General features: G+C 60.4%; 1 protein-coding gene across 8 annotated transcripts in view; it reads left to right on the forward strand.

The window, feature by feature from the left end:
• CACNA1B (calcium voltage-gated channel subunit alpha1 B) overlaps positions 1 to 13,766 on the forward strand; it is a 175,257-nt gene that overhangs the window by 113,845 nt on the left and 47,646 nt on the right. For 7 of the 8 annotated variants that reach the window (XM_029054325.2, XM_029054326.2, XM_029054328.2 and 4 more), the window contains 6 exons: positions 3,282 to 4,088; positions 5,771 to 5,976; positions 7,182 to 7,308; positions 8,038 to 8,167; positions 8,767 to 8,826; positions 10,304 to 10,410. In XM_029054325.2, the coding sequence (XP_028910158.1) occupies positions 3,282 to 4,088; positions 5,771 to 5,976; positions 7,182 to 7,308; positions 8,038 to 8,167; positions 8,767 to 8,826; positions 10,304 to 10,410 (1,437 nt within the window). Of the gene's footprint in view, positions 1 to 3,281; positions 4,089 to 5,770; positions 5,977 to 7,181; positions 7,309 to 8,037; positions 8,168 to 8,766; positions 8,827 to 10,303; positions 10,411 to 12,880; positions 12,893 to 13,766 lie in introns of all 8 variants that reach the window. The other variant, XM_029054330.2, reaches the window with a different exon arrangement.

The raw sequence follows: 13,766 nt of genomic DNA on the forward strand, positions 1-13,766 counted from the left end.
GGGTGGTCTGTTTGTTTCTCGTCGTGTGTTTCTGTTCGGGCACCTGGGGTTACTCATTTCCCCGTTGGCTCTCGACACTGCAATTTCAGTCGGGCAGGTCACGGGGATTTTTCTTTCAGGGACGCCCCAGGGATAGTACGTACTCGTGATGTATCTTCCGAGTGCGATGCACTGTACTAAGCACTTGGGGAAGATGTGACGGGTCCCCTGCCCACGAGGAGCTTACGGTCCCAGGTGGGAGGCGGGGCGCTCCCGAGACTCGGTGGGCCTAACTGTCCACGCCAGCCGTGTTGTTTTGGGAATGAAAACTCCAATCCTTCAGCCTCCCCCTTGACCTGCTGCCAACCTGCCATCACCACGTCCTTGCCAAAGAAGTCACTGCCCGAAGCATGTGCAGGACTAATTGACAAGCACAATTAAATTGTTTCCAACGAAACCTCGCAGGGGGGCAAGCAAGGGGGAAGGATATGAGGCAGCAGAACTTTAAGATTCCCAGTTTCAGGCAGCCGCCCAGAGCTCACCGAGGACGGTTCGAGTAGGGGTTGGGGCTGATTTATTTATTTTTTTGCACTTTTAAGTTTTGGGGTGTTTTTTGTTTTTTTCACTTTTCCACCCAAAAGTGTGAGTGGAAAAGTAGGCGCGTCGGTTGGGCTGTCTCATCAGAAAGATATTCTGAGATGTTTTAAATGTCCTTAAAGTTCAGTTCTGTAGGTTTGCACGGGGTGAGTGCCTAGGATGATAGAAAAGCAAGATTTTTAAGGAATCAAATGGCCTGAAGGGCTGGGGCTTGGAACTCACTGGCCCGACCTGCCTGGAATTTATCGGGCTTAAAGGGGGCAGAAGAACTCAGCTAGGAAAGGTGGGGATGGACCCTCTCCCGCACCGAACGTTTACACGCCCGAGAGTCCGAAGGATCTGGATTCTAATCCTGCCTCCGCCGCTCGTCTGAAGCGTGACCTAGGGCAAGTCACTCCACTCTCCGGGCCCCAGTTGCCTCATCTGTAAAATGAGGATTGAGACGGCTGAGGTGGATACAAGAATAGACTGGGTTGGCTACAGTCCCTGTCCCACATGGGACATGGCGGTCTTAATACCTCTCTTACAGATGAGGGAACTGAGGTCCGGAGAAGTGAGGTGACTTGCCCAAGGTCACACAGCAGACAAGCGGCGGAGCCGGGATTAGGACCCACGACCTTCTGACTCCCCCCCCAGATCACTTAGGGCTAGCGAGGCTGCCCAACCGGACAACGGCCAGACGTCAGCCAGCTCGGGGAGGACGGGATGGGGAGGGGTGCGGCTGAAGGCGTCGTCGGGTCTGGATGCCGACGGTGGAGGTTCATTCATCCGTTCGATCGTACTCACTGAGCGCTTGCTGCGTGCAGAGCACTGTGCTACGCGCTTGGGGGAGGACGATGCGACAGCAAACAGACACATTCCCCGAGGAGGATATCAGGTGGGCCGGAGCTGTCGAGTAATGCCCCCGGCAGGGCGGGGGCCGGCGGGAGGGGAGAGGCTTGGGGAGGTTTCGAGGCAGCCCGGCACCAGAAAGCAGGATGAGAGATTACGAAGCCGCCTCCCGACCGGGGACGGGAACTTGGAGAGAACGAGGAAGGGAAAATGAAACAAACCGGAAAGCGGCAAGGATCAGAATGTCAAAACCCCTCTAGGTTCAACTCCGGGCGAGTAGAGTGCAAAATCCAGGCCTCGGTTGACCAGCCCGCTTTGATCTCTTTCTTCTTTGTCGGAGAACCTCTTGGGCTCCCCGCTTTCCCACCTCTCCACAGGGTGGATGTCAGGCACCTCCTCACCCCAAGACGCTTCTTTTCATCTCCCCACGTCCCCTCATGAAATAATCTCTTCATTCCTCTCGATCACCTCGGCAGACTAACCCTCCCTCCCTCCGGCTACCGGCCCTCAGACGGTTTGAACTCTCATTCGCGGGCGATCCCCTCGCGCTCCCCGTGCGAGCGGCACGATGGGTCTAGTATTTATAGATTCTGAACAGTTGGGTGAGTCTCGCATTTCGCCGGTCTCCGTTGAGGAGGGGCGGACCTCCTTAATACGCTGATTCTTGTGCTCCCCGGGTTTCTCGAGGGTTTTAGAGGCCAGAAGCTAATGTCGCCGTCGCCCCCCCGCCCCCCCCCCCCGGCTCTCCCCCCGAGCTGTTGCCGCTGGCGGTCTGTGGTCCGTCAGCGGGGGTCCAGGGCCTCCTTCCCACCTCCCCGTCCCCGGGACGGGGCCGTTTGCCTCATGCCTCTTCGGCCCTGATTCCCCTGGAGACGAGGGGAAGCTGGGGGTCCGAAAACCTTGGATTTCCGCGAGGCGAAAGGGGGGGACTCTCTCTCGGCCTCGGGGACGTGGGGAGTATCTCCGAGCCTCTGAGCGGAACAGCTCGTAGGCTCTCATCTCTCCCATCCGTCGAGTGCGGGAGGCAGCCCGGGTAGCCCAGACCCCAGGGTCCACTGACCCCAGGCTGGGCCAGCTGTGGCTAACTAGAAAAATGGGGACTGGCGGTCTACCCTTTCCCTCTGACCGAACCCCCAGATATGCAAGGGAAGACAATGCCACCTTCACCTTCTGACTCCTTCACCCCAAAGAGGACAGAACCGGTCCCCAAACGCTTCCCACACCTCTCTCTGAAAACCCCCGATTCGCCTCTCGCAGGCCGGCGGGAGAGACAAAGCTCTTGGATCAGAGGGGAGAGGAATCGGGGTGTCTGGCGTGGGGGGCGGGCGGGGGGCATCCCACACCCCCGGTCCACGGGCCCCGGCCCGGTCTCCGCCTCGGTCGGAGCCGCGGGGTGGTAACTTTTCATTTGGAGGGGGGAACCGAAGAGGGGCCGGAAGACCCAATTCCGGATCCCTTTCGCCCCGTCCGGCCCCAGAGGGCTGGCGGGCTCCCCCGGGCGGTTCTCCGGCCTAGTCGGAGATGAGGGAGCCCAGCCCCAGAGGCCTAAGGGAGCCAAGGACTCGGAGCCCTCACCCAACCGGCCTCCCCGTCTCCCCGCGGCACCGGCCGGCTGGCCGGGGTCGCCTCGGGGACGGGGAGGAGACCGCCCACGGCTCTTCAGACTCTACCGCTCCGGCTTGCTCCCCGCCATCCCCGGCCTCGCCCCCGCCATCCTCTCCATCCCCCTCCCCCACACCGTGTGCGAGACAGACCGGGGCACCCCTCCCCGAGGGCGCGGCGAGGCCCGGGGTTGCCCCTGTGGCGGGGAGCGGGCCCCGGGGGGCCGGGTGGGGGGTCTCAGCGGCGGCCCCGTGGTCCCCTGTCCCCCGCAGCAAGCAGCAGAACGCCGCCAAGGCCAAGTCCGTGTGGGAGCAGCGCACCAGCCAGATCCGGCTGCACAACTTCCGGGCCAGCTGCGAGGCGCTCTACAGCGAGCTGGACCCCGAGGACCGCGTGCGCTACGCCACCTCCCTGCACATCCGGCCCGACATGAAGACCCACCTGGACCGTCCCCTGGTGGTGGAGCCCCGGACCGCGGGGGGCCCGGCCGGCCCCGGGCCCGCCGGCCCCGAGGCCGGGCCGGAGCCGGGCCCGGGCCGGGACCCCAGGCCGGCCGCCGCCGCCGCCGACGGGCCCGACCCGCCCCGCCGGCACCACCGGCACCGGGACAGGGACCGGGCCTGGGACCAGGAGAAGGCCGACGGGGCCAAGGAGGAGAAGGGGGAGGCCGGGGCCCGCAGGGAGGCGGACGGGCACCGGCCCCACCGCAGCCGCAGCAAGGAGGCCGCCGGCCACAAGGACGGGCCCCGCAGGGCCCACCGCCGCGGCTCGGGGGACGAGGGCGCCGACAGGGAGCACCGGCGCCACCGGGCCCACCGCCATCCGGCCGAGCCCCAGGCCAAGGAGGGCAACGGGACCGCCCACGGGGCCAAGGCGGAGCGCCGGGCCCGCCACCGGGGCGGCTCGCGGGCCGGAACCCGCGACGGGGAGTCCGGGGCCAAGGGCGAGCCCGGCGACGAGGCCCACCGGCGCCACAGGCCCAGGCACAGGGGGACGGCCGCGCACGAGGCGGCCGACAAGGACGACGGGGAGAAGGACGGGGAGCCCGCCGAGAAGGACGTCCGCAACCACCGGCCCAAGTGAGTCCCGGCCGGGGCGGCTCGGTTCGGCTCCTTGCGGGCGGGAAACGGGTCCGCTTGCCCTGCCGTCCCGTCCTCTCCCGAGCCCTCGGTCCGGTGCTCTGCACGTAGTAAGCGCTCGACAGATTGGCCCACTGATTCCGTATTCTCCGGTCCTCTCCGAGTCCCACTCGCTCCCGTTCTCCGACTCCCCTCCTTGGCTCCCCTCTCCCCCCCGAGCCTCTGCTAGACGCTGTCGGTCTATCAGTCGTGGTGTTTCTACCGTGTGCGGTGCCCTCTGGTAATGATAATTATCACGGGCCTTGTTAAGCACTTACTATGTGCCAAGCACTGTTCTAAGCTGTGGGGCAGATACAAGTTGATCGGGTTGGACACGGTCCCTGGGCCCCGTCACTGAGGCTCAGAGAAGTGAGGTGGCTTCGCCAAGATCACCCAGCAGACACGTGGCAGAGCCGGGATTAGAACCCAGGTCCTTCTGACTCCCAGGCCCAGGCTCTCGCACCCTGTGCCCGCCGCCCCCCCCCAAAATCATGCCAGGCTCTGCTTAGGTTCCCCCGTCAATCAAGCAGTCGATCAGTACTATTCCTTCTGGGTGCAGAGCACTGTGCTAAGCGCCCTGGGCACCCCAGCCCCCCAAACCCCAGCAGACTCTGCCTAACCACCCCCGACGATCGATCGATAAACTGATCGATTGTATTTCTTCTGTTTGCAGAGCACCGTACTAAGCATCCTGTACCCCTAACCCCCCAAGCCCTACCAGACACTGCTTAGACACCCCTGTCCGTCAGTCACTCATCTGTGCTCCTTTTGGGTGCAGAGCACTGTACTGAACACCTTGCGTCCCCACCCCAAAACCCCACCAGACTCTGCCTAGCCAGTCCCGCCGATCGATCAACCGATCAGTCAGGTACTCGGTCGTCTTTTTCGTGTGTGCCGAGCGCTGAACTGACTGCAGTTGAGAAGACCCGATGCGGACCCCCCCGCGCCTCAGATTCAGTGGAGGAGACAGACTTTGAAATAAATTAAAGATGGGAGGAAGAAGAAGAGGAGATGTTTATGAGTTAGTGCCTAACTTTTAGGTTATTTAAGATCAGTATGTAAGTGCTATGGGAGATCGGGCCTATCGAAGGAACGGAGATGTACTAAAATGGAGGTGGGCGGGGGGGGGGGGAATAGAAATTAATTGGAGGAGGATACCTGAAAGAGACATGATTTCACAGGGCCTTTGAAGATGGGGAGGGCCAAGGTCTGCCGGAGGCGAGAGGGGAGGGGGTTTCAGGCAGGAGGAAGGGCGGGAGCAAGAGGTCAGAGGTGGGCGCGGGCGAGAACGAGGCACGACCCGTAGGCCGGCTCGAGAGGGACGGGCCAAGTGAAGTGACTGGCCCAAGGTCTCACAGCGGACGGGTGGCAGAGCCGGGATTAGAACCCAGCCTGACTCGCATTAGGCCACAGTTCCGCTATCTAAGCGGTACTAAGTAAGCGTTTAGTACAGCGCTGTGCCCAGAGTAAGCGCTCAATAAATACGGCTGAACGAGTGCTGGAGTCTGAGCGGCCCCACTCCTCCGATCCGCGGCGAGTCTCGTCTCAGAGGCCGCACCCGGGCTGCCTTCTGCGCCCTCCTTCCGGGGTCGGGGGTCGCGGGGCGAGGGCGGCGGGGCTGACGTGTGGCTCTCGCGCCCCAGGGAGAACCAGTGTGAGATCGAGGTGGTGGTCCCCACCCACACGCTGCCCAGCACCTGCCTGCAGAAGGTCCCCGAGCACCCCGAGGACGTGGACAACCAGAAGAATGTGGACCGGATGACCCAGCCGTCGCCGCCGGACAACACCACCACGGTGAACATCCCGGTGACCGTGACCGCTCCCCCTGGGGACACCACGGTCATTCCCAGTGAGTGTCTCTGCCCTCCCGTCGCCCCCAACCTGCACCTGAAGGTTCCCCAAGACACTGTGGATAAGAGGAGGATTCTGGGCTGCCCGGGGGGGATGGCAGTGCCAGGGAGAGGGGCTTCTTGACTTGCAAGAAGGGGCACCAGTCTGGCTCGTCGGGGGCAGGGAACGTGCCTACCAACGCCATCGTGGCATACAGTGCTCCGCGCACAGCGAGTGCTCGGTTAATACGATTAATCGACCGATCGATCGGCCCCTGGCCTGATCACTCAATCGATGGTGTTTACTCGGTGCCTGCTGTGTGCAGAGCAATCGATCAGTGGAGAGCCCTGGATTAAGCGCTTGGGAAACTACAGTCTACGTGGCAGACACGATCCCTGACCGCCGGGGGCTCTCAGTCTACAGTCTTAATCTCCCCCGAATGGCTGGACCCGACTCTGCCAATCCGCCCGCACTCTGACTCGCTGACCTTACGACTGAGACCGAGGCCCCTGTGCCCCCGAGGCCCAAAGTCCAGATTTTGGGTCAGCCCCCCCTCGCTGGGTCTCAGATGCCAATTTCCTGGAGAGTCATAAGATAACTGGCATTTGGCTTGACAGAGCTGGGTGTAACGAGGTAGTCTCTAATTGTCCCAATGTCACTTCTGCTTCCCTTCACGCTTGTTTACTCGTGCCTCCGGCCCCCGTTAATTTGGGGCGACATCTGCTCCGACAGAGAGTACTGAATCGAATCTGTCGCATCATTTCCCGGGGCCCGACCCGTTTTACCGAAGGACCCCCTCGCCCCCCGTCCCCCGTCCCCCCCCCCACGCCAGATCAGAAATACCGGCCCTTGAAGGTGATCAGAAAGGAAAGTTGGAGCGAAATGCCGAGGGGCCGGAGCTCCGGGGCCGAGGAAAGGGGCGGGGTGGGTCCGGCGTTTCCGGCAGGGCGGAAGCGGAGTCCAGTGGTCCTCGTGCCTTGCGAGTGAATAAAGATCGAGAGGCGGCCTCTCTCGACTCCATTTCAGGCGGGGGTCTTATTTCCCCGGGCGCGGTCTCCCTGACCCTCCACGACACCTCGCCGGGGGACTTCGGGAGCGTCTTGGGGGAGGGTACCGGTGGGGGACAGGGGTGGGGGTGAAGGGGTCGATCCACCGAGACTGACTCCGGCGGCCGGCTCTGCCCTGACCTGTCTCCTTCCCCTGTGTCGTCGTTCCCCCCGGCAGTGAACAGCGTGGAATTCGACAGTAAGATGGAAGAGAAGAAAGACGTGGACGGGGATGACTTGATGAGGAGCGGACCCAGGCAGATCCTCCCCTACAGCTCCATGTTCTGTTTGAGTCCTACCAACCTGTAAGACGTCCCGCCTCGCCCAGACGTGTGTGTGTGTATATGCGTTGGGGGCCGGGGTCGTCCGCCGGGTCACCCTGGGTGAATCACTTCACTTCCCTGTGCCTCAGTGACCTCATCCGGAAAAACGGAGGTTAAGACCGGGAGCCCCTTGTGGGACAGGGACTGTGTCCATCCTGTTTAGCTTGCATCTACCCCAGCGTTTAATACAGTGCCTGGCGCGTAGTAGGTGCTTGGCAGAATACCCCACACGCCCACAGTGGCAGGGAGTAGAGGCCACGTTTGAGGCGAGGTAACCACTGGGGCAGGAGGAATCAAGGAAGGAAAGCTGTGGGAAACCTGGGTCCTAATGTCGGCTCCTCACTCTTGCCCGCTGGGGACTTTGGGCCAGTCGCTCGACTTCGTCTGGGCCTCAGTTTCCTGCGCTGTAAAATCAGGATAAAATACCTGTTCTTCCGTGGGGACTAGAGACCACGTCTGACCTAATTGCCTTGTCTCTCCCCTCGCTTTTATCCCTGCACTTGGCACAAAGTGAGCCTTGGCAAATATCACTATGATTACGATGAAGGGAGGCAAACAAGCAGCCAGAAGGACCGTGGGGTGGAAACAAGGGAGAGGCTACCCTCGGAGCCCTCCCTGGTGAGGGGAAGGTGGACGCGGAGGGGGTGGGGGTGACCAGGTCCCTCCCACCGCAGACCCTCACTCCGTCTCCCCCCCGGGCTTCGCCCCCAGGCTCCGACGTTTCTGCCACTACATCGTCAACATGCGCTACTTTGAGATGGTCATCCTCATGGTCATCGCGCTGAGCAGCATCGCGCTGGCCGCCGAAGACCCAGTGTGGGCTGATTCCCCACGCAACAACGTGAGTGGGCTGTCCGTGTCTCTCCCATTCCCCCCGAACCCCCAGAGCATTCTGGCCTTGAGCGTTAGGTCCGGGATAGCCCGGGGAACCAAAAGGAGCAGATTCCCCGGGACCAGGAGCGCAGGCGGTGGTGGGGCGGGGGGGGCGGGGGACCACCTTCGAGCCAACATGAACAGGTGAGGGTCTGCCGGATATCGGGGAGCAGAGCCCTCTAGGAGATCAGAGAATCTCCTGGGACGTCTTCTTCTCGATTGCCTCAGGATCTCACTTCTTAGCCAGGAAAACCTCGGCTTTCGCTCCGGAGCCAGGGCAGGGAGAGTCCACCTTCCGGAAGCAGACGCGTCCGGGTCGGGCGGTTGAGTGGTACCCTCACCTGAGACAGCCCCGTTGAGATGTGAGCTGGTCACACATACACGCACATGCACAGAGACTCTCTCCTCACCCTTCTGCCTCCGCCAGGGCCCTTTTGGCGAGGTTTGAACCCCTCCCAGACCCTTGAAGGAAACAGAGCTGTCGCTGAAAGGGTTGGGGGGGTGCCGGTGCGCGTCCGCTCCGTGGCGGTTCAGCCTCTGAGAAGTCGTCTTCCTTTCTGCTTTCAGGCTCTGAAGTACATGGATTACATCTTCACGGGCGTCTTTACCTTCGAGATGGTGATCAAGGTAAAGCGGCTCAGCCTCGGTCTCCAATCTCTCTCTCTCGCTCTCATTTTATTTTTATTTTTTCCAAAACCCAGGGTCCATTTCTGAAAAGTTACCAAGATGAGAGGAAAAGCTGCTAGAAAGCTGACCCTCTGTCACCCCCTTACTGGCCTCCTGCTGAGGGAAGGAGCTTGGTTTAGCCGGCCCTGTTATCAGTGCACAGTGAAGGAATGAGGCCTAGTGGGGAAGAGCAGGGCCCTGGGAGTTAGAGGACCTGGGTTCCAATCCCCGCTCTAATACTTGTCCGCTGTGTGACCTTAGGCAAATGACTTCACTTCTCTGACCCTCGGTTTCCACATCTGCAAATCGGGGACTCAATCCCTGTTCTCCCTCCCGCTTTGACTGTGAGCCCCATGTGGATATTGATTATCTTCTATCTACCTAAGCACTCAGTACAGTGCTTACAGCAGAGTAAGTGCTTAACAAATATCATTATCATTATCATTATTATCATTTGCACAGGAGCAAGGACTTGCCTGAATACAGCTGACACAGGATGCTTGGGGATAAATGGTTTGGGGACATCATTATTATGATTATTATTACTATGAATAATGATAATAAATTCTAAGATTATAATAATGATACCTGTTAAGGGCTTACTATGGGCCTGGCCTCGCACTGGGTTCTGGGGTAGATTTGGGGTGATCAGATCGGACACGGTCCCTGTCCCACATGAGGCTCGCAGTCTCAGTGGGAGGAAGACGGGTATTGAGTCCCCGTTTGACGAATGAGGAAACTGAGGCACGGAGAAGAATGCCTCGCCGGAGATCACATAGCAAGCAGGGTCGCAGAGCCCGGATTAGCACCCAGGTCCTCAAACTCCCAGGCCTGGACTTTTTCCACTGGGCCACGCTGCTTCTCATCAGCCCCCTCTTCAGTGGTGCTGATGATGGAATTTATTGAGCACCTTCTGCTAAGGGCCCAATAAATATGATCGACTGATTAATAGTGTAACATTAACAGCAGTAGACATAGTAGTAGCAGGAGGAGGGGGAGGATTTATTGAGCGTCAACTGGGTGCAGTGCATTGTATGAAGCCCTAGAGAAGTGCAAGACAAGTGATATGTTCCCCGTCCCTAAGAAGCTTAGGCTCTTGGCCTGACATTGGAAGCAGTGGCATTTATTGAGCCTCCACGGGATGCTACGCGCTGTATTGAATGCTCGGCAAGTGTAATGCCAGCAAGAGACACGTTCCCCGTCCTCTGGGAGCTTACACTCCGGGGCTGGTGGAAGTGGTCGAAGAAGAAATAGTATTAGCTGTAGCGTTTATCGAGTAGTCACTGAGTGTAATTCACGAGACTAAGCCCTCGGGAAACGCAAGACAAGCAGGTGACCCATTCCCGACCCTCAGGGAGCTCGCCTAAACCCACCGTTAGAAGCCCCGGGAGCTCTGGGTGGATTCCTCCGTGGGTAACGGGGCTGTTTTCTCTTGAAGATGATTGACCTGGGCCTGCTGCTTCACCCTGGCTCCTATTTCCGAGATCTGTGGAACATCCTGGACTTTATTGTGGTCAGTGGAGCGCTGGTGGCTTTCGCATTCTCGTAAGTGGCTCTTTGATTTCTTCTCGGGGTACTTGGCTCCGTACTCAACACCGGGGTAGAACCAAGATAACCGCGTCGGACACGGTCTCTGTCCCACACGGAGCTCGCAGTCGAAGCAAGAGGGAGTGAGGTTTAATCCTTATTTTACGGATGGGGTAACTGAGGCACAGAGAAGTGAAGTACTTGCCCGAGGTCACACAGCAGAGCCGGGAGGAGAACCCAGGTCCTCTGACTCCCAGGCCCGGGCTCTTTCCACCCGTCCACGCCGCTGCCCCGCACTTCTCCTCCAGGATGCCGGTTACCTCAAACCGGAGCGGGGCCCGCGGGGCACGGGGATGGGGAACGAATCGGGAGAATCGAGGAGGCTGCGTTCTGAATCGCAGAAGCTACTTCTGGTTTGGAGGGGCAGTAAAAGGAGGCGATGAAAGGAAGGGGCCGGACGCTGACCCCGTCCAGCAGGTAACGTCCCCCGAGAGAGAGAGAGATGGTCCGTGGCCATTTTTAGAGTGGTGAGACATCCCCCACCCCCCACCCCTGCTGACTCACTGAGCCAGGCAGCTGGCTCTCTCCCCGTCTCCTTTCCGTTTCCTTTCTGGTAACTCTGCAGCCGGCCTGGTGGGAGGGGGGCAGCCAGCAGCCCCTCTCTCTCCTTCCCTCCCCAGTGGGTGGTCCTCCCCGGAGTAGGGTGGGGGGCAAGGAGTCTCGAAGGAGGGCACAGAGGTATTCTGCAGAGAAAAGCCGAGCAAGCCCGACGGGGAGAAGGCGCGGGGAGGGGGGGTGGGGGGGCGAGAAAGGAAGTCCAGGATGTTGGAGGACGGGGGAAATGCAGTGATGGCAAGCAGACTGGAAAGCCTCTAATTCAGTTACGGGGAGGCGTCTGGTCATTCGCGTCCCTGGGTCAAAGTTGGCAGAACCAGATTCCCAACTTCTGGGCTCCGTTCTTGCCTCTGGCAGTGACCGGATTGAGAGTTGGCACGGACAGCTCAGTCTAGGTTCCCCTCCCCCCCTCCCCCCGAGTTCTCTTCTGAGACCCGGAGACCCCCGAGGATGGGGGCCGGAGGGGGCGGGAAGGGGCAGGGGCGAGCGTCTGTAGGGTCAGATGAAGGGGGCTGGTGGCTCTCGGGGCTGGACTAGCTCTGCAGTGCTCTCCAGCAGGTCCCAGTAAGAGGTCTGGGAGCCGGAGGGAAGACTGTGGGGAGAGAAGTTGGGGGCTAGGAGGGGTAGAACTTCTCCTTCTCCCGTGCTGCTCTCCTACTTGAATCGGACCGGGAGAAGTGGCTTCTGAGAGAGGTTCATCCCAACCCGGCCGTCACGGCCCAAGCCCCCCTGCGCTCAATAACCCCCATTGAACGAGTGAGTGAACGAACCAATCTGGGGACAAAACCTCCCCACCGATCTCGTTAGACAGCGCAGGGCGGTTGCTCCACGGCACCAGGATGTCCGGCGGCAGTGAAGCCAGAGGACACCTAACTGGCCCTTCCCCAGAAATTCAGGTGTCCCCCCCCTCATCCCGACAAAGACCTCGTCCATCTCGGGGTCCCCTTCTCACTTGGGACGTGAGAGGGCCCTGGTCCTCCTCTCCAAGCCTCTTCGAGAAACGCGGTCTGCTATGAAGGCCCCCCCGCCTGCCTGGCCCCGCCTGTGGTCCCGGGATGGAGGAAGTCCATCCCCAGATGCCACCGCCTCCAGAGAAGCTCCGATTCCTGCACCTCACGAAGACACCCGAAGTTGTCTTCGTGCCTCTCTGAGAGTCAGTCAGGCAAACGTATTTACTGAGGGTTTACTGTGCGCCCTTCTCCAGACTAAGTACTTAATAATGATGAGGGTATTCGTTAAGCGCTTACGACGGGGGTAATTCCAAGATAATCGGGTTGGACCCAATTGCCTGGCCCACGTGGTTCATCCCATTTTGCAGATGAGGTGCCCGTGCCTAGCGAAGCGAAGTGACTTGCCCAAGGTCACGGAGCAGGCAAGCGGCGGAGCCGGGATCAGAATCCAAGTCCTTCTGACTCCCGGGGCCGGGCTTCAGCCCCTAGGCCGCGCTGAGTCGGAGTAGGTTGGTGCTTCAGGGCCTGGGGAAGGTCAGCCTGTCCTGCTGGAGTTTGATGAGGCTCCCTCCCACCTGTTGGAGGAGCTGGGGGTGGAGTTCGTGCATTCAGTCGTATTTACTGAGCGCTTGCTGTGTGCAGAGCACTGTCCTGAGCGCCCAGGAAAGTATAATACAACAATAAGCAGTGACGGTTCCTGCCCACAATGACCTCACAGTCTAGCGGGGTGGATGCGGGGTGGGAGTCGGGGAGGGGGGGTTCTCTGTAATATAATTCCCGGTTGGGCGGGGAGCGGCATCTGCGATGGCTGATTTCCGCCTGTGATGTCGGGGAGCAGGGGGAGATGGCGAATAGTTGTCCCTGTTTTTGTCACTGACTCTGTACTCTTTCTTTATCTTCCTGTCGCTGGAATCTCTCTGTAGGAGTTTCATGGGGTAACGCATCCTCGCTGTCCCTCTCTGCCCGGTGATGCCCTACCCTGCCTGGTGCACGTCCACTGACGTGGGCACATTTCACCCATAAACCCATCGACCTCCGTCCCCTCCATCCCATGACCCCAGCCCACCTCCCCGCCTCACCGAGCTAGAGCGATCCGTGGCCGAAGGTAGTTCTCAGGTCCTCGGGTCTGCCGGGCTGCCCCGGGCCAGCACGGGGGGAAGGGGTGGGAAAATATCGATCTTCCATTCGGACAGGAGCCCGGCCCTGGGCACTAGCCACCGACAGGGCTAATGGTCGGGGAGTGAGGAGTAGGGGAAAGAGGAATCGGCTCGCCACGGCGTCTCCGAGGCCGCGGTCATTCTGCGAGCCAGCGGGCGAAATCGGGGCCGTGCTCCTCGTTCTGAATTCACGGGCTCCGTCAGGAAAAAGGGCCCCGCCTCGTTCTTCCCAGCTCCAGACTGAGGCCTCCGGCGGCCATAAAGGGAGGAAACTACTACAGCCCATCTGCCGCCCTGTGGGCAGTGCTGGAACTTGGACCCATCCTTCCTCCCGGAACCGAGGAGGGCTGCCTCCTGCCCCCGAGATCCGCCCGGCACCATGAAGAACTCCTCTTGGCTCCCTGGGATCCTCCCAGGACCATAAAGGATGCCCATCGACCCTCGCGATCCACCCGGGGGCACGAAGAACCCCCGTCGACCCTCGGGATCCACCCCCGGCCCACGAAAAATTCCCATCAACTCTCACAATCCGCCCAGGGCCACGGAGAACTCCCGTCGACCCCCGGGATCCGCCCCGGCCCCACGAAGAACTCCAACCTAAGTATGGTATTTGTTAAGCACTCAGTAGGCGTCGAGCACTGTTCTGAGAGCT

Source organism: Ornithorhynchus anatinus, chromosome X4 (genome assembly GCF_004115215.2).
Source record: "Ornithorhynchus anatinus isolate Pmale09 chromosome X4, mOrnAna1.pri.v4, whole genome shotgun sequence".
NCBI lineage: Eukaryota > Metazoa > Chordata > Mammalia > Monotremata > Ornithorhynchidae > Ornithorhynchus > Ornithorhynchus anatinus.